The sequence below is a fragment of the Scleropages formosus genome, chromosome 4 (assembly GCF_900964775.1).
Source record: "Scleropages formosus chromosome 4, fSclFor1.1, whole genome shotgun sequence".
Lineage (NCBI taxonomy): Eukaryota > Metazoa > Chordata > Actinopteri > Osteoglossiformes > Osteoglossidae > Scleropages > Scleropages formosus.
In genome coordinates this window covers 32,484,158-32,503,445 of record NC_041809.1, presented here as the reverse complement: position 1 = coordinate 32,503,445, position 19,288 = coordinate 32,484,158, and the positions used below count along the sequence as shown (strand labels likewise).

General features: G+C 38.6%; 1 protein-coding gene across 5 annotated transcripts in view; it reads left to right on the top strand.

Annotated features, from left to right (window-relative positions):
• sh3pxd2b (SH3 and PX domains 2B) overlaps window positions 1-19,288 on the top strand; it is a 37,823-nt gene that overhangs the window by 4,214 nt on the left and 14,321 nt on the right. For all 5 annotated transcript variants that reach the window (XM_018751932.2, XM_018751929.2, XM_018751931.2 and 2 more), the window contains exons 2-4: window positions 2,929-3,009; window positions 12,164-12,239; window positions 17,882-17,958. In XM_018751932.2, coding sequence (XP_018607448.1) covers window positions 2,929-3,009; window positions 12,164-12,239; window positions 17,882-17,958 — 234 coding nt within the window. The remainder of the gene's footprint in view (window positions 1-2,928; window positions 3,010-12,163; window positions 12,240-17,881; window positions 17,959-19,288) is intronic.

Sequence of the window (19,288 nt, the reverse complement as noted above, 5' to 3'; positions counted from 1 at the left end):
TTTGCTTAAATGTGTGAGAGCCTTCGGTGAGTTGGGCATATGCTCACACCTCCCCCATCCCCATGTGGTCGTCTTTAGACCCAGGATGCATGCCAACAGCAGCAATTGGCCAGACACAATCATTTTGCATTTTCTGATCAGTCCTCAGATTTTCTTCTTTTCTATTCTGAAAGAAAATGTCAGCTGTGCTTGCACTAAGCCAGTGAGCCATTTTTCCCTTAAGGAGAGCTGATGAGCTTGAAAATTCCAATGAATGTCTTCACAAAGCAGTCCGGAGGTTTAGGCCTGACAAATCCAACGTCACATATTAGCTTGACTTTCAAGAAGGCAGCAAGGGTGTTGAGTTAATGAATTTAAGTTAGTGTTCCTGCTCATGATGGTACAATAATTTACTTAAATAAATGAATAAATATGTAAATTACTTATGAATAAATGCATAATCCTGCCCAAGAATACATTTTGTTATTTCATTTTCAGAGCATCTCCCAAAAACATGTTTGTTGTTTGTCAATGCAAGAATGTAAGTTGCTGACAAATTTGTGAAGGGAGAAAGAAGACATATGTCCCTTATTAAAATGCTAGCCTACAGGTGATTGTTTTGGCTGTAACACATCACTGTTTTGAGATACCACTGTTAATTCCCTGGAATTTATCTTAGACATTGCTGTAGTGATGTTGTGCTGTGGTCAAAAAGAAAAGTTAACTGTTACTTCAACAGTTTTTGCCTTGTTCTTTGGCAAAGTCTGCAGGCTGTTAAATGTTTGGAAAGAGTTCAGGACTGTAATTCTTCCTCCTATACTAAAATGATTGTGGCATATTGTGATAATTTTATGCGATGGTATACTGTAGAATACATGTGCTGTATCATTTTAGATTTAAAATTAAGTGGGCAGCAGTCAGGTGAAGAACAGACATTTACACCTACGTATGCAAACCTTCTGCAATTAGATACCGCCACCACCTCTATATTCAAAGTTGACCCTCACTCCTTTTGACTTTTCAGCTGAGTTCCACAGCCTTCCGGGTGGTCTAGCTGTGTGCTGCCCTGCTGGCTGCTGTGGCAAGTACACACAGTCCTTTGACACAAGACTAAACGATGTCCATCCTGTCTATCAGTGAAACTAGGACGGAAATGAGTAGAACCCTGTCAGCCATCTCTAAAGCTGCTCAGAGAAGGTGTCCCTTGAGGAAGCCTGCAGTGACGGTGCCAGAGTACGTCACATGAGTCTGGCTTGTTTCTCAGTATCTAGCAGGATTTCGCAATATATGAAATCATAAGTTTCTGTTTCCATGCTGTCATTTTTCTATGAAACCATGTTATATTTAGTTTCCTTTGCTCCCCACCAGTCACAGAACAGCCTTTAGGTAATACTTTATTGTGTTGCTTTTCATGGTGTGGTTTAACGAAGCAGTTGTTTGTCGTTAGCATTATTTACTGTTAGGAAAAGCAAAGATTTAAGTCAAGGGCTTTTGTACTGCAGTGGTTACAATAGTGTTTCTGTACCCTGGCACAGAGGTACTTCTGTAGCTGACAGTGAATCAGCTGTGTTATGCTTAAAGAGGCTGGTCTGTAGTATATGTTGTGTACACCATTTTTATTTGATTATAAATTGATCAGAGATTAGAATCACATCAGAAATGGGTATATGCCCAGACATTCAAACCTTTTTGTCTTGTACTATATGTAATTTTTTTTTGTCAGATTAGACTGTTGACTCAGTATTAATGCACCTTACAGACAGGGCAAGATGTATTTTCAGGACAACAATCACAGCAGGAAAACCATTCTGGGTCTGCATCACTGAAACATTTATGCTTGTCTTTGGCTTGTGAGGATGCCTCTGTTATATGGCTTGTCCTTTCAGTACACTGGTATATTGAATTTCTTTACTGTGGTATGTAGTTTTAGCTCAGTCAGCCATATTTTATGTCAAAAGAGGCCAAACATATTGCCGGTTCCTGCTTCAGAACATGTAGTAACTGCACACAACAATGGGATGTTTGTCTTTTGCTGATTTGAGATCAGTTCATATTATCCAGATCAGTCCACTTTTTTGGTTCATGTTACTGTACCGTGGGCACCATCTGCAAGACTGAGAGTGGAGAAAAAAGACAGTATATTATTAAGATTATGCTTTTGCCACTATACGATACATGGTGTGTCGCATCCTGGGGAACAACTGGTGCTCAATTCATTCCCAAGACCTCTGTTCCCCAGCTGTGTGGTAGAGCTATGAACAAATGAAAACATTGTACAGATGTTCTGGCAGGATGCAGGGTCTCTTGTAAAAAGCTGTTCAAAGCTTGGGAAAGTTACGAATGTAGTACAAGTCCGATTTTTGTATCGCTCACACCTTTATGAATCGTTTCTTTTTCAAAAGTAGTGGTGTAGCTTTTTCTGATGATAGGTATATTGGGGTCTGACAATGAAAATGAACTATTACTCTGTAAATAAAGCATTACGTGAATTTTATTTTCAAATTTACACATTTCTACTGACTTAGGTTTGGTATCACATAGCTTTATACATGATTTGTAATTGTAAGGAAGATTTTGAACATTTTGCTGTTGACTGGTACATTGAAAACTTACCCATTGGCATGTCAAGAATAAGTGATGCTAGTCCACCTGTTTGGCATTATCATTGTCAGGAATTTTTCAGGTTATATTCTTTTAAAGGCATCTAGAGTTGTAGTGCCCCCCAAATAAACACACAGTATTAAGCAGGTGGAATGTAGCTTTCAGATGTTTAAGAGAAGCTGTTGTATGAAAACTACCATCAGCTCATCTTCTGTTTCAGACCCTGACTTCTTTATGCATTATATAAAATCACTGACCTCCAAAATGCATGAACAACTATTACCTCCTGTACCCTATTTCCTTTGTGACAAATAATTGCAGTTTTGTTTTTCTCCCCTTCTCTTGCAGGTATACGTCATTAAAGTCTCCTGGTCCGATGGATCCACAGAAGTTATTTTCCGTCGCTACAGCAAATTTTTTGATTTACAGGTGAGTGTCCTCTCATCCTAAAGTGGTTCTTTTGTGAAGTTTTATACCCCTGTTGCTGGTAAGGAAGTAATGTGCGAGCTTCAGAAAGTAAATTTTCTCAGAATAAAATTGCTGCCATAATGTATATACTTTGTTAAACATGTCAATGAGTATAATACATGAATTCCATTGAATTTATTTTTAGTTGTAATTGTACTGTTATAAAAAAGTGCTTCAAGAAATATGTACTGATAAATCTATTTGTAATCCCCATTTATATTAATAAAGGAGATATCACACGAGTCCAAGTTATGTACTCATTAGCCATATCATTACATTTTATTAAAAGCATCTTTCATTTGGCTCCTTTAAGTGTATCTAAATTACCTAAATTCTTTTCAGATCTGTGGGTTATTATTTGCATTTTTTATAAGGTCAGTGCTAGGTTCCCATGGTCATAGGGTTCTTTAAAATTTTTGCAGTAACATGTTTATTGACTTCATGTATTTTAATATGACATATAGACCCATGTCACAGCAATGTCACATGAAATCATTGCCTTGTAAGGGGGTTGTTGTGTTGGTGCACTGCTTTGAGTGGTCATCATCACAGACCCACTGTGCTTAAACAACCATGTTTGAAACCTTTTTCTTTACATTGCTAAAAAGTTAACTAATAACTTCAATATCACACTGTCAAAAAATCAAAAATAATACCCTGTAAAAACACTTTAAAATAATACCCAGAAGTACTTTAGAAATTTTCTTGTATAAGTAAGACTCTCAGATCAAAAAGTAGTCCAGTTAATTTGATTCAAACTGGATAATTTTTTGTTCTGGACTGCTCTCAGTGTTATGTTAAATATACTGTTTTATCTATATATTTTTAAATATATCTATATGTTGTTTCAATAAATCTGCTGAGAGAGTAAAATTGCATATTGTCCAATAAAGTAAGAAAATGAATACAAAACACTTAAAAGACCAGTCGGCCACTTGTTTTTGTTCCTCATTTATTTGCCATTTATCTTACACCTTTTTTCATAAGTTTATTTATTTATAAATAATGGTGTTTGTACTGGAGCAGTTCAGGGAAAATGTATTGTTGAAAGGCTGTGCAACAGTACAGCACTAGCTGGATTCAAACTGAAAACCTTTAGAAGTTATCCCTAAACATTATACTGCCTACTTTCCTATAATAGTAAATCCCAGACACAAAGTAACATTATCCATATAACTTATATCTATAACACCTCACAGCTCCCAGACTGTGCACTTGGATGTGGGTTTGATCCTTGTTCAGTCCGTGTGGAGTTTGCATGTTCTCACTGTTTCCGTGGGTTTCCTGTGAAAAATGCCATTTCTTCAGAATTGTACATAACTACAAATAACACAGTAAATGTATCTTGTTACTACTCATGTTTGGCCACAGTTACATGTTTTAATGAATGGGGATCTCAGTAAAAACATCACCCTGTGTCTGAAGAAATAAAGATTTCTCATGTAGCGTATCTGAAATTCTTGGATTGTAGTTTACCTGGTCTCCCTCAGGAGCCAAACTGCTATCCAAGCGTGAAGTTTGCTTTAAATGATCTGAGAGGGGATACAAACTAGAAGACCTGCCAAGTGACATGGATATTTTCATGTCATTCTGCCACATTAGTCAGAATCTAGTCAGAAAGCCAAATGAGACACCTCTGGCTCCATGATGGGATTTGAGTCCTATAAGACCGAATTACAAAGTAGGGAGTCGCATGATGTCGTCCATTATATACAAAGCTTTTGTTGTTCAGCTTGACCCACCTGGAGCTGCCTGGTGACCACCTTGAATTTTTGTCCTTGTGAGGGTGATTTATCACCTGCCTGTCCTTTGTTTGTGGATAGTGGGCCAAGGATGTAAGATTTATGAGCCAAGGGGCAGTCTGCCCAGCACTCTTGCTGCAAAAGGGTTTAGTTTCTCTGTAGGGCTCCATGATAGAGCTGCCAGACTGTTTCACCTCTGTCCCAGGGAAGACCACTCCTGACTGTGGCTGCACATTTCTGTATTCTCAAAGTGAAAGGTGGACAGCATGTTCGTTACATTTATTAGCAGGTTCATATTAACTAAATAAAGTGAAGAGTGAAGTCTTTTTTGTGTGGTGTCAGTGTATTTCCTGTAGTTTTGATTTTCACTGTTGTGTGTATTATTGAAATGCCAGTGATCCCTTATATAGCCTCTCTAGTTAGAAGCCATGCTATGGGAGCAAACGAGTTAGGGCTATTCATTTGCCTGGTTATGCTGCTAAAATGTTTTCTTTCCATTGTTAATGGTAATCCCTCTCCCCATGCAAGTCTTGTTTATAAAAAGCTTATGAAGAAAACAGATACCATTGTAATATTGCCCAGATGCCAACAGTTAGACTTGAATTGATTTGGCTGGCTTGTCTTTTGACATGTTGTGTACTTCAGTACAGTATATATTTTAATTCAAAATTAGAATAAATGTTTTTAGGCATTTTCTCTTTAGATAGAAAATTCAATATAGAATATTGGTCTCTGTGTGTCAGTACTGATATGGGAATGTTAGTAATGGGAGATATTTGTAAATACAGGCCCATAAATGAAGAATTATACTTATATAATTTACACAGATGATTTTATTAATGTCTATATGAATATTGATATATATGTGTGTGTGTGTGTGTGTGTGTGTGTGTGTGTGTGTGTGTGTGTGTGTGTGTGTGTGTGTGTGTGTGTGTGAGATGCAAATAATCCCAAATTCAACACAGTAACCTTTTGCCATAGTCTAATTAGGGCCCTCATTCTGACATATTGTGCCTTTCCATTCTGCATACATTCCGCTATTAGCCTCAATGTGCCCAATCCTTGCTACATGTCCTTAATGACATTGAAATAGAGGTCAATACTGAGTTCTTGTTTATTTTGATGTATTAAAGGAACAGAATTACCAACTATGTATGTGGGGGTCCCCCCCCCCCCCCCCACATACTTCAAAATTCCCAGCTGTCACACATTTTCCATGTTTGATAATCAAGCAACAAGCCCTGAATGGAGGGAAGAATGCTAATTTGATAGCCTGTTGGTGTATGGACTTTGCTGCCTATGGTGGCAGAGTGCATTTCGTGTAGTGGCACACAAAGCCTCGGCTCAGGGCTTCACTATGAGCTGCATTTCATGCAGCCGCCAGTTTTCAATCTGCAAACAATTAGATGCAGCATATGCTACCACTTGAGCCACGGAAATCTCTGCCTATAAATAAATGCCAAGCACAGTGGAAGGAAAATGTGCTTTAAACATTTGTAGATATGCTCACAACTAAACTCTGGAGCACAGTATAGATGAGAATTATGCAAAGGAGGATAAGGTTGATCTCCTAATTGTGAGAGTGTCCTAGTAACTAACAAGGGCTGATCTGGAAGGCCATGGCATTGGCCATGTTTTTTCTGTGCATTCACAGTTTTCACCTCACATCAGTAAACAGACAGTGACCTATAAATGCTCCTGTGTTGGTGATAACTAGTCGAGGAACACGCAAAACTAGTCTTAGTAAATCTCCAGGCAATATCATTGAGGTGCCTTTAGAAACAACATGCTAGGAACAGACACTTTAAGGGTTTTAAGCTAATTTTTTGATGCAGTGCCTTCTTCCTCCCAGTTTTTCTATACTGTTCTGATTTGTTTTGACCGCATGGTGTCTTCTGACTTAATGTAATGTCAACGGAAGTGGTTTTGAGGCGCTGTCCAACCACTTCCAAAGCTATGGCTGAAATATAAGATTTTTATTTTGCTAGTCTGTCCCACACCCTCTCTTTCTCTCTCTCGCTCTTCCTTTTTAAAAAATCAGCCATTTGAAAGCTGTGTGCTGACCAAGCACATTGCACAAGGGGGAAAACTCATTGGCAGGAAGTTCTTGTTTAAAACATGTTTCTTTTTGCACTGTTGTTGCCTTATGGCAATAGTTTGAATGTCTAGCATTTATAACATCATTCAGTCATTGTATCGTGTTTTTTTTTTTTTTTTTTTTTTCTTTCCCCCCCCCTCTTGTCTCGTGGTTGGGTCACATAATGGGACAAAAAAAAAAAAAAACCATTAGAACGTGGAGCCATTCGTCACAAACCAAAGGGAAGGCTGAATTGCACAAGCAGTTCTGTTTTACGGAATAACAGTACATGTGAGTCATGGAGGGAAGAGAAACGTTTGAGGCCCTGCAGCGAATTTGGAATTTTTGAGGACTTGTGAATTCACTCTCTCTAGAAAACTATCAGTATGCAATATACTGCGTTCCCTTGGATAGGAGCTCTGTATTCTCCCAGAAAGGCCATGGGGGAGATGGGTGGAGTACCTATCCTTATGTCTTGCATTAAGATAGACTGTTCATGGGGTGGTTATGGTTGTGAGGGAGGAGCAGGCACATATTTGGCCTGTGGTTATAACTGGCTAGAAACTCGGAGAGAAAGAAGAGATCATTGTTGGCTCTTTGACTTTTCCCATTTATATACTGCTCTTGGAGCGACTGTCTCAGAATCTACGCAAAGAGCCTTTGTAGAGCTTGTTACTCAGACTGACCCAAGAGGATATGGACTAGACAGATTGCTATTCTCTGGCTTCGCTCCATATAAAGCACTGCCACTTAATCACTGCATATTTAGCATAACTGTCTGCTTTATTGAATCTGATGCTGTATGTCTTGTGAAACCTTCGAAGGAGCTCATGTAATTTCCTTTATCCTGCTTAAGTGTAACAGGCACTTGGTCAATGAACAATGCAAATTATAGTTCATTGCAGATACTCAATTTAAAAAATGGCATTTATCATTTAAAAATTTTGTATATGAATCCTGCAGTACTAAATAGAATTCAATGCAGCTTATTTAATAAAAGATGTTTGAAACCCAGCATTTTTTCATGCTGTGAGATCATGGCAGCACTCAGATACTGAGAATATCAGTGCCATTCTCAATGACTAGGTAAAATGCACACATACACTGTCTGAACCGCTTGTCCCATATGGGGTCGCGGGGAGCCTAACCCGGCAACACAGGGCGGAAGGCTGGAGGGGGAGGACGGGACGCCAGTCCATCACAAGGCACCCCAAGCGGGACTCGAACTCCAGACCCACCAGAGAGCAGGACCCGGTCCAACCCCCTACGCCACCGCGCCCCCCTCGAGGTAAAATGTTTTGGTTAAATGCTGAAAATAGCATATACTAAAATTATTTATCCTTTTATGCATCTGGGTACTGTAGCAATTTTCGGGTAAGTATCTTGCTGAGGCGTACTACAGCTGTAGGTGAGAACCTGCGATCTTTGGGTCCAAAAGCAAGAGGTTCAATCACTACATTATCAACTGCTCCAGTGCAAAATGATTTAGGAGAGCTGAGCTTTCACTATGGTGCTTATTATCTTGGTGCTTCAGTTAATCCCCATTTAAAAGATGGTACAGAAGTTACAAGGCTGTTAGCTTGAAAAAGGATGCAGGCACTGGCTGTGGCCTGAGAACATTACTTACTATAGTGATATCTATTTGCTGGTATTAGATAGTCTAAAACCACAGGAACCTCAATGAAATTGTACATCTTTTTACCTGGCTAAATTATCCTGAAGAGTAAGCATTCAATTCTAGAATTTTTTTTTTTTTCCCCCCCCCCCTGTTTTAACAACTAGAAGAGGGGGGAAAAAAAAGACAAAATATTATGTCTATGTAGTATTTTCAAATAGTATTTTGTATGGTAAAGCATTCCTTCGGATAAAAAGTAGGATAGGAACTTCCTCTCTGTAATCAGGATGCTCATTAAAATAATTGTGTAACGTAACCATGTTTAGTGTATTGATCTAAAGTTCATGACAAAAAAAATATTGACTGAGTAAATGCAGTCACAACAAATAAGTGTAATGTACCATAACTTTTTGGATGGTAAGTAGGGGAGAATAGTCAATGATATGACATATAAATGAAACAAGGGACTTTTCCTGTGAAAGAAAATGAAGGATGCTGGGCTAGTCAAGTGAAAATGCTTTAGCAACATAATGTATATAAGGTGTATATCAGCATAATTCAAAAAGATGTTTACTTGTACCTGCACAGTGGAAGGAAAATGTGCTTTTGACATTTGTAGATGGGCTCAATTTAAAAAAAAAAAAAAAAAAAGTAGAGCAAAGAAAGTTCTCTTTGTTTAACTAAGGAATCTAGAGGCTGAATTATAGATTAGGGGAAACTGATGTCATGCAAACTTTGTCCAGACAAAAGGCAGATGACTGTAATTAAGAGGTAAACTAAGCTTTGTTAACCTCTAATTTCTGGTAATGGCATGTTATAATAAACAGTATGCCATCGCTAGATCATTCATTTGTTGTGGTGCTTGCATTTGCTCCAACTCTCTTGGTGATCCTTAAACTGTCAGTCATGCCTTGGTCTAATGTGAGGTACAGCCCTATGGGTATGAAAGGTAGTTAAAGTTGTCAGTGGACTGAAATTTTTGTGGAACATTTAAAATTGGGGGCTGAAACTTGTGTGTTTATCTAGTCATAAGTGCATAGTCATTGATGTTTGCTAGCAGAACCAGGATAGCAGTGATGTTTTTAACACCATTTTCCAGCCTTGTGTTCACACCACCTCAATGTCAGCACACATAACTAACTGAGCACTGGAAACTTTTTAGTGGCTCATAGGTAAAGTTGCTTGCTGCTAGTGGCAGCGTCCTACTCCTTGCTTAACCTGCCTGTTTCACATCGTGTAGCATATGCTTTGGGTGTGCGTTAGTCTCCCAAGACATCACTTTTGGACTGCTCCAGCATAAGTGAATTACTTTAGAGAACAATGAGGACTCAAATATAATCTTGTCAACTGCACTAAGACTGTGCAGTTTTTTGTTTCCTTCAGAAAGTTCTTGTCGGTCTTCTGCGATATGTTAAGCTTAGATGCTATGACCACTGTCAGAGGTTTACCTCACACCATTCTCTGTCCTTTCACAGAGTAGAACCATCTCCCCCTTCCCACACTGTATGAGGAAGTCTTCAGATGTAATCTCACAGCATAAAACAGATTCATTCATCTTTCAGTTCTTAGGTCAGCATTTTTTCCTTAGAAGTTTGAACAAAGGCCTTCTGTGGTCATATCTGTTTTTCTTGTTTTAAATGTGTTTTAAAGTTTGCTTCTGTTATGAAAATCCCCAAATACTGACTTTGTTCCATTGTTTACTAGTAGTGGACACAGTGACTGTGTGTGGGGGAAATGAACAAAATTTCATTATATAGCTGGTTCCCTTCTTGTGAGCTTAATCAGAACCAAGAGTTGGTTCGTTATTCAGCGTTTTTAAGTTGAACATAACACAGGGTAGGTGAGGGGCATAAACAGTAATGTATACACCAGCAATAAACGGTAATATTAGACTAATATTTGTCACAATTATCCATGTATTTCCTATCAATTATATGTGTAGCTACACATTTAATGTTACATTTTCTCTTGAAACAATGTGTACTCTATACATTCTATATGCAGCTTTCCTTTTATGTTGATTTAAAAGGTGACATCAAACAGACTACTTCACGATTGTTCTCTCTCTATATTTTTCTTTATCTCTCGGTTGCTGAAAAGCACTTTTGTTTACTCTCAGTTGTGTGTTACTTTGCAGAAGAACATCTGCTAAATGAATAAATATAATGTACATGTCAGAAATCTGGACAGCTCCACAGGGAGGGAGACAGCAGTGGGGCTTTTTGGACTGGAGCAGAGCAGCAGGCTGTCTCTCTCTTTCAGTCCCTCACTTGGTGAACCAGGGTGGCTCATCCACACAACTGAGTGATTTGAGTCCCCTAGCAGAGGTATCTGCAACAATAAATAAGAACGCACGTTAAGATCTGTAGCTAGAGCTAGACCAGATGTGCTCATCTGTGGCCCTGAGTGGCATTTTTCAAGCTTTGCATTACATTAATATTGGATATCGCATAGGATTTTTAGCATCTTCTCTAGAAAACCATTGAGTGTTGCGCATAAATGACAATTTAAACATTTTTCTAACAGATAATATTATTTGGCCAACATTCAGAAAAGGTTTCACTGTTTTTACAAGTGTGTAAAATGCATGCACCGTAACGACTGTGGAGTACTAATTGTAATATTAATTTGTTCATTGTCTGTAACTGCTTGTCTGGTGCTTGGTTTCAGCTGTCCAGAGTCTAGCCCAGAACCACATATCAGGATGCACTGTGGACAGGTCACTGATCCATCAAGGGGAAATCATACATAGACACTCACACTGATGCATCACGCACAATTTAGTCACAAATCCACCTGAAACGCATGTCTCTGGACAGTGGGAGGAAACCCACGTGAATGTGGGGAGAACATGAAAACTTAATGGGGACTGAATGTTCATTCATCTTAGGCAGTGTTAGGAACCCTTGCTGCCTGTTGCATCATTGTGCTGCCAACAAAAGTAATTACAAAATACTTCAATATTTACTGTATTTCAGTATCAACCATTGATATTCATTAAGGGAAAAGTAAACAAATACTGACCGGTAGGTTTCAACTCATTTAAAAATATGCTAGTTACACCTGCAAATTCTCACTGCAGTGAACTTGAATTGTCAGACTGTACTATAACACACTTCATTCTTTTCTTTTACTGAAGAGAAAAACATAGTTAAACAGTTATTATTGCTTTGTTCTGCTTTAACAGCAAATGGGAATTAGCAGCAGTAAGATACTGAGGCAAACAATCTTCTCTATATTCCTGAATATGAATGGAACATTTTTCTGTGCACCTCTTTAATGTTAACGTAAGAATTTTATGCCTTTTATTTAATGTCTGTTCAGTGGTGTATTAGTTGCAATTGTAGCTGCCAGTAGTTCTTGAGATGGGAGCTGGAAACAAAAAAAAAAAAAAAAAAAAAAAAAAAAAGGTGCTTAAACATTATAGATTATTGGCCCAATCTTAGGAAAATAACCTATAGCAGTGTGGGATTGCAAAAGACTGGACTGAAGAAAGGAAATGTTCCACTATGTCAGTGAGTGTCCTCAAAACCCATCTGTAATGTAGATTTGTAAAAGAGTATTAAATAGCAAAATTTCTGGGTAGAACAGTTTTAATGAGGGGGAAAATAATGTAAATGAATCCCAGGGATTTGATTGTGTGTCTGTGACTTGACTGACCTGCATTCCTTGTCGTTTCAGATGGAGCTTCTGGATAAGTTCCCGGTGGAGGGAGGACAGAAGGACCCGAAACGGAGGATAATCCCATTTCTTCCAGGTAGGGTGGTTTAAAACAAAGCAACAGTGGCATCTTTGAGACTCTGAATTTTAAAAGTGATAACTGGACGAGAGCTTTGAGTCAGGAGGTCACCAGTCATCTCTCTCACTGTAAATCAAGCAAACTTGCTGATGGAGTCCTCTGACGCTATGACCTCACCATTTCCAGCTCTCCAGGCTCCAGTGTCGGAACTCAGCCAGGTTCTCCCTTCATGCAGGATTCCTCTCAGAAAATGGAGAAGGGGGATGTATTCGTTTCCACAGTTATTTGAAGCGGAATCCGCTGAATGCAGATAGCCATTAGGTTTTTCCTTCAAAGGGAAATTGATTGTTTTGAAAGCCATTTTCATTTTAGCAATTTCCCTCACTGTGGAGAGTAATCAGTTTTAGAGGCATGAAGAGAAGGCTATTCTCTCTCCCCATGGTAATGGTAGTGGTTTCGTGTGTATGCGTGTGTGCGCACACTGTTGTAAAAGCCACTGGATTGAGATTATGCTCAGGGTCCCAGGTCTAAGGACCAACAGTTCACTTCTTCTTTTCCATTCTCCCTCAATATCTTTGTTCATTGGTGGTTGATTGGGAAACTCTTTTTTTTTTTTTTTTTTTTTTCTGAAACAATTGGAAAAATCAAGCGGTGTGTGCTTTTATTCCTGCTGTTGAGTGGTAAGGCGTGTGTGGTTATTTTCTGTATGTTTTGGTAGACTGGGAAAGCAAATCCTACCACCATTGTTCATTTGAGCAAGTCTGGTGAGATGTGCCAAGACATTCTGTCCCAGCTTTTTACTGCAAGGTTTCTCAAGATTTTTTGTTTTTTTTTAAAGAAAACATAGTTTTAGTCTAATTGTTGTAGCTTTTGAACAGTCATAAGTTACATAAATTCAGTTGATTCTGCTGAGTTTTTGATCATGTGTACTTGTTTCACTTCAGATTTAATGTTGAATAAATCATATATTTTTGGATGTTTTGGTTTTTTTAAAAAAACTTTTCTCATTTTTTACATCCTGGAATGAAGATGTTTGATTTGTCCTAATCTGTCCTTGGTTGCATTTTCATCTTTCAAGCAGAACTATGCTATCATTGAAAATAAAGTAAAGCATGAGACTTGTGGTCCTACTGAGGCAGAAGACAAACTTGACAGAGCAAAGCAAAACAACAAAAAAACTAATTCATTATCATCAATTGCTTGTCAAATAGAGTTGCAGTGGTCCAGAGGCTATCCCAAAAGCGTAGTGTTATGAGGCATGGTACATCTTGATGGGTCTTTAGTTCATTGTAGGGTAGTTTAGTGTTATTGGTACACCTGAAGTATGTTTTTGGGCCATGAGGGGAAACTGGAGCACCCAGAGGAAACCCACATAAACATAGTGAAAATCAAACTCCACACACTGAGCACGAATTCAATCACACAACCAAACTCAAAGCCCAAGTGCTATGAGGCACCCATAATTTCTAAATGTTGGTCTACTACAGTTCAGCTTCCTCTCAGTTCTCCCCACTTCTCTGTGACCAGCTCGATATCTCCATGCTTAAGATAGCTACATTTAATCCGCCTACTTTATTCTTCCTCAGATTACCATTATCTGGTCTTCATTAGGCCAAACTGGTATGGGCCGAGTAGTAGGGAGATGTACATTGATGTCAGCTCCACGTTATGCCTTAGCTTCATGTCTCATCATAACCAGAAGCAGACCTGGTAATTTTACAGTTGAGCTACAGTCACGTGTCTACAGGCCACATGAAGTAATCGTTAAAACCTAGTCATTTCCTTCTGTTTCATCATATGAAATATTGTATACTATTGCAGATGTCTTCAACTTGCTGTCCTGACAGAGGAACTCGGGACAGACAGGAATGATTCAGATCCATAGATGTAAACCTAATTTTCTAAAGCCTTACTGTAATATGTCATCTAGGCCTGCTAGAGGAATTTGAATAATGCCACTGTATGTGCAATCTTTGACACACACTGAAATCTTTGTCCCCTGTAGTTTTGCTGTATATTAGAATTTTAGTCAAAAGTAGTAATTTCTGTTAGTCCATTAAAATTGAACTGTTTTGCCTACTATATAACTTGTGCTTTTTGTAACCATTTAACCAGTGGGCATAACTTAATGTGTCAGCAGTCAGCAATGTGAGTTGAAACATTATAATTAGGGCAGCAGAGCCTACTTAATTCTTCCTATACTCTTCATACTGCACAAAATTTATCTTAACTTTGTAAACAGCCTGCTGCATTAAATAGTGGCAGGTGCACTGTTTAATAACAGAGAACAAGTTTTGGTAAAGGACACAGCTTGATTATTATGTAGACAGTATTCAGATTTGGTTCTTGTAATTGTAAAAAAATGCCTCGTCAGCCGTAGATGATTCAACTTTAGGAGGCGTTTCAAATATTACTTGAAACGCCTCCTAAAGTTGAATTGTCATAACCCATGTAGGGTACAACTGTATTTCAGCTTTTTTGCTGACATTTACAGGCTATGAAGGCAAGAATTTGATGGGACCTATAGGGTCCTTCTCTGATATCCTGGACTTGGACTTTCTATTGCAATGATTTTGCTGTCCAGTACCAAAAACAGCAAATTCTGAGCTGTTGGACTACTCTTTTTTTTCATTCCATTTCACCCCTAAATTACATGACACAGATTAGTATCTGTTGAATAGCCCATCTACACAGAATAGTTGACTAGACTAGACAGATACACTTGACTAGATAAAGCTGATATTGTTTGTGGTTACTAGTAACGGTGCCTGATCTAGTCATGTTCAGGTAGCTAGCCTTTACCAACTGTTTATTTAGACTTATTAGACTAAATTTGTTTATTATATCTCATGATTTATCAATATCATATTTGTGTTTCATACTCCTATTGGCAGAATGTACTAGATTCTTCAGGGAGAAAATATATTTAGTGAACATCCTGCTGCCAAAACGAGCTTTGCTGTGAGTATATAACTAATACCAGTGTTCAGTAAAGGCTCAGCACAGGGTGATGCAGTGCTGAGGTTTGGACTCTGTGATTATCCTTTAAAATGGAGGCGTAACAACTCTGGGAGGTTTTTTAGCATCCTGTGGATAGTGTCACTGAGTGACCCAGGCATTTGCACTAGACTGGAAACCTTGATGAATGGGTGCAATTTAATGTGCTTAAACCTTTTGCTCTTTGCCAGAGTTCTTACCTGTGGCTTACTTAACCTGTAAAATGTGGAAAAGCAGAGAATTTAGTTTTTTTTTTTTTTTCTTTTTTCTTCCTTCCTTCCAGTGAAAACTCACTGGACTCTCTTGGACTGTCAAGACTCCTTATTTGGTATTATTTAGGATCTAAAGCTAAGATGAAGGAGCACACAAAAAGTCAGTGTAAAAAGGAAAATTTAGAGAACAAAGATAACATAGGCAGCTACTGCTCATCAGATATTTTGCCTAATCTGACTTCAACATGGAGTGTTTTTGTACACGTCAATGTTGCCAAGAATTTGGAACATTCAGGTGATCTGTATTGTTGATTTAAAAAAAAAAAAAAAAAAGGAAAAAAGTTTTCAAAAAGCCCTGTCAAAAGAAATGTTTTGTAGAAAATACATATAAAACGATTACCAAATATCATAATCAAATGCAAATGTACTGGGACTCATTTGATGGATTTTTTTCTGACCACTAACATGCTAATGCATTTCTTGTATACAGTGAATGGTTTCCTTTCACTTATTCCTTGGGAATATGACAAGGATTGAGTAATATGCTCTCAGATACTGTGCAAACTATATAGAGAAGTTACTAGAAGTGAGAATCCTGTCATGGTCAAATGACAACGAATCCATTTTGCACCCCATTTTCCTGAATACTTGAGGCCTTAGAAAGTAAAGGTCTAGCTCATGTCTTTTTCTGGAATTGCAATCTGAAGATCAAAAGTTTGCATTTGTGGAAACTGCTGTAGAATTCACATTTTTTTAAGTAGTTTTTCCCTTAAAATGTGGATATAGTAAGTTGAGGGCATAGACTTTTTCCACTGCTGCATTTAACACTAAATGTGCAGTTTCCAGCAATTAATTAAAGGTTCTTGTGCACCATTATGTTGACACATGATTATTTGTGAACTGTGTAAGGATTTTTGGAAAGTATCCAAAATCTACATATGCAGTGACATACAAAAATAAGCCTTCTTATGGGTGATTATGATGTCCAGCCATTTTGTAGGAAAATGCCTCATTTTTATTGCACAAAACTTTTGAGCTTGCCTTCTTCTTGCACACTTGAGCATTACATAAGTGCACAGGTCATTTATCCCATGGAAGTGTTGGATAGGGGGTGCAGGCTCAGGAGCATGTGTAAACTGAATGACCTCTACAGTGTACGCACAGTCCAGACTGCTTTAGTGTTTGAGTCACTACATGTGGCCAACCCAGCCTCTGTGGGTCAAACCCACACTCCATTCCTTGCAGTCCAGCTGGTTTCCTGTAGTTCATAAAATCCCCTCCTTATTAATGGTCTCAGTCTGGTGTCAGCAGCCTGAAAGGTTTGAGACTGTTCTCAAATGTCATCAGAAAGCTCCCTGTTTATCATGTAAGAGTATCTTCTCTTTGGAAACCAGTCACATGTGGTATCCTTGTAAACCAGGTAACTTTTTTGAGCATCCTGGTATTATTTGGTTGTGATCACTGCATATTTGACACAGTCCAGACTGTGTCTTAGTCTGGTCTCTTTAAGCCATCCCCCACCCAGGTTTAACCCTAGTCAGCAATGAGCACTGTGTAGAAGGATGAGAAGGAAATTAGATCTGCCTTGTAAAGTGGGAAGGGAAGGCCAGAGGGTCCACTTTCTCCTAAACGTCTGGATTCAGAGGTGTGTTAAAACAGCCTGCCTCAGGAAGTCTGCTGCTGCTCATGTGCAACTGTTTCTTCAGAGGTTCAGCAATCAAAATCCTCTTTCAAGATGCATTTTTCTTCCACTTGTTTCTTTTAGTTACCTAACAGACTTTGTGGTGTTTTAATAATTCTATAAGCCTTTGATGAGACAATACCTTTTGAAAATAATTATTTCAGCATGTTTTGCCTCAGGATCGAGGTAGTATGGTGCTTATGTGAAGTTTTATTCTGCTTACTCGGGCTTAATTCCGATAGATTGGAAATATAAGTAGTATAGAACTTTGTGGAAATGGAGAAGATGTCAATACAGACTTCTGTCCCTTTTGTTATTGTTGCTTCTACTCTGACTTGTACTCTTACATACAGTTATGTTTTGAAGAATAAGTAACTGCATGTAAATTACACTATGCGATAATATTTCTAAAGATTGTGCATTTGAGAGCATTTTAACATTTATACATTTTCTACATACTTTTTTTTTTTTCCCCCATGCATACCAAATTGGTTTGAAAACATTGTTGAACTCAACTGCACTATTTTGGGATTCTCAAAATTAATGAATTCATAAGCATCTGCTACGAATATAGATGATTCAATTTCATTCTTTTTACATAAAGAATAAATGTTCTTGTAATTGTCAGGTTTTGATTTATGAATATAAAGTACCACTTCATTTGGGCATATTTGGCTAGTCACTGAGCTATCACACAGGAAGTATGCATTTATGAACAAGCTTGTGCAGTTATGATTATATTGATGTTTGCTTTCTTTCTTTGTATCCAGGAAAGATCCTGTTCAGGAGGAGCCACATCAGAGACGTGGCCATGAAGCGCTTGCGGCCCATAAATGAATACTGCAGGGTGGGTATGAGGAGTAGCCATGGACAAAGTTCACTCCTCCCCACACACCCCAACTTCCATTAGTGAAATGCAACCTTTTATTCATACCATGAGGCATTAAGACCTGAAATATTCTTTAAAATTTCAGCCCTGCCTTGTGTTGCCTTTTGCCAGCTCCTCTATTACTATTTTTTACCTGTCAGGGAACCATGGCTCAAAGGTAGTGAATGTAAGACTTGGAAGTGGCTTGGGTATCCCTGTTTCTGATTAAGGCCATATGGCATGAGGAAACATTTTCCTCCCTTCTTTTGAACAAAACCCAAAAGGAGCTTCTATGTGCTCCCTCACCCCTCCCATGGGCAAAATAAAAGCAATAAGAGTTTTGCATTTCTTGTGACCACAGGCCTTTACTAAAGGGTGAGCTTGAAGGATTGCTGAGCCAGCCAGTGTCAGCACACTGCATCCCCCGTTTTTGCTTTAAATGGCTTTCTCAGCCGAATGCTCTCTTTCCTTAACCAAAGGTTTTTTTGGTTTTTGGAGGATTTGTGAAGTGACTCGTGATGTTCTTCCCATCTTGCAAAAACAATGCGTTCTCGGGCCTTTTGCCGGCTCCGCTCTCCACGTTCTTCACTGTTGTTTATCTTGTACAGCAAAGGGAGCTGAGTAAGATGGGGAGGCTGTGTGGGGGAGGGGGGAACCCAGCAGCCAGGAGGCCCTGGGGAGCCGGGTTTAGGTGTAGGAATTTCCAGACAGAGTCACAGATCTTTTAACCAAGCAAATCTCTTAGTGCTCTGGCCTCGCTGGTGCACTCATTGAAAGTGGCTGATCCTCATTTTTCCTGCTCATTCACTAATAAGAACCATGTACTTTGCTGGCCTTGTTGTTTTGTTGGTCACATTGTGGAATGTTTGGCCAGCTGAGAACTGGTCTCAGAACATTTATCGTTGCAAATGCTGCTGTTTTGTACAAAGCTGACTGTTTGAGCAGCTCAAGATACTAATGCTGTGGGATGAACAGGGTCGTGATGATTAATTTAAAGAAAAAAGCCTTCTTTACCACAGGAAATGATATACCCAGATGTGATGTGTTGTTTGTGGATATTACACACTACAGACTTATTTTACCTCTTAAGAAACCCCTAGTCCTCCACATAAACACACACCTGTTTCTTGTTAATGTTGATGGTATGACATCAGAGGTCCCTCAGTGGTACAGGCTTCATTTGCTGACTGTGTAAACTCTTGGAAGAGAGTTTTTTGATGATATGATATATGATGACTGCCATAACCCTTCTTAGGCTTGTCAGCTTGCAGGAGATGTGTTAGTGAAACAGTGTTGCATTTTTGAATCC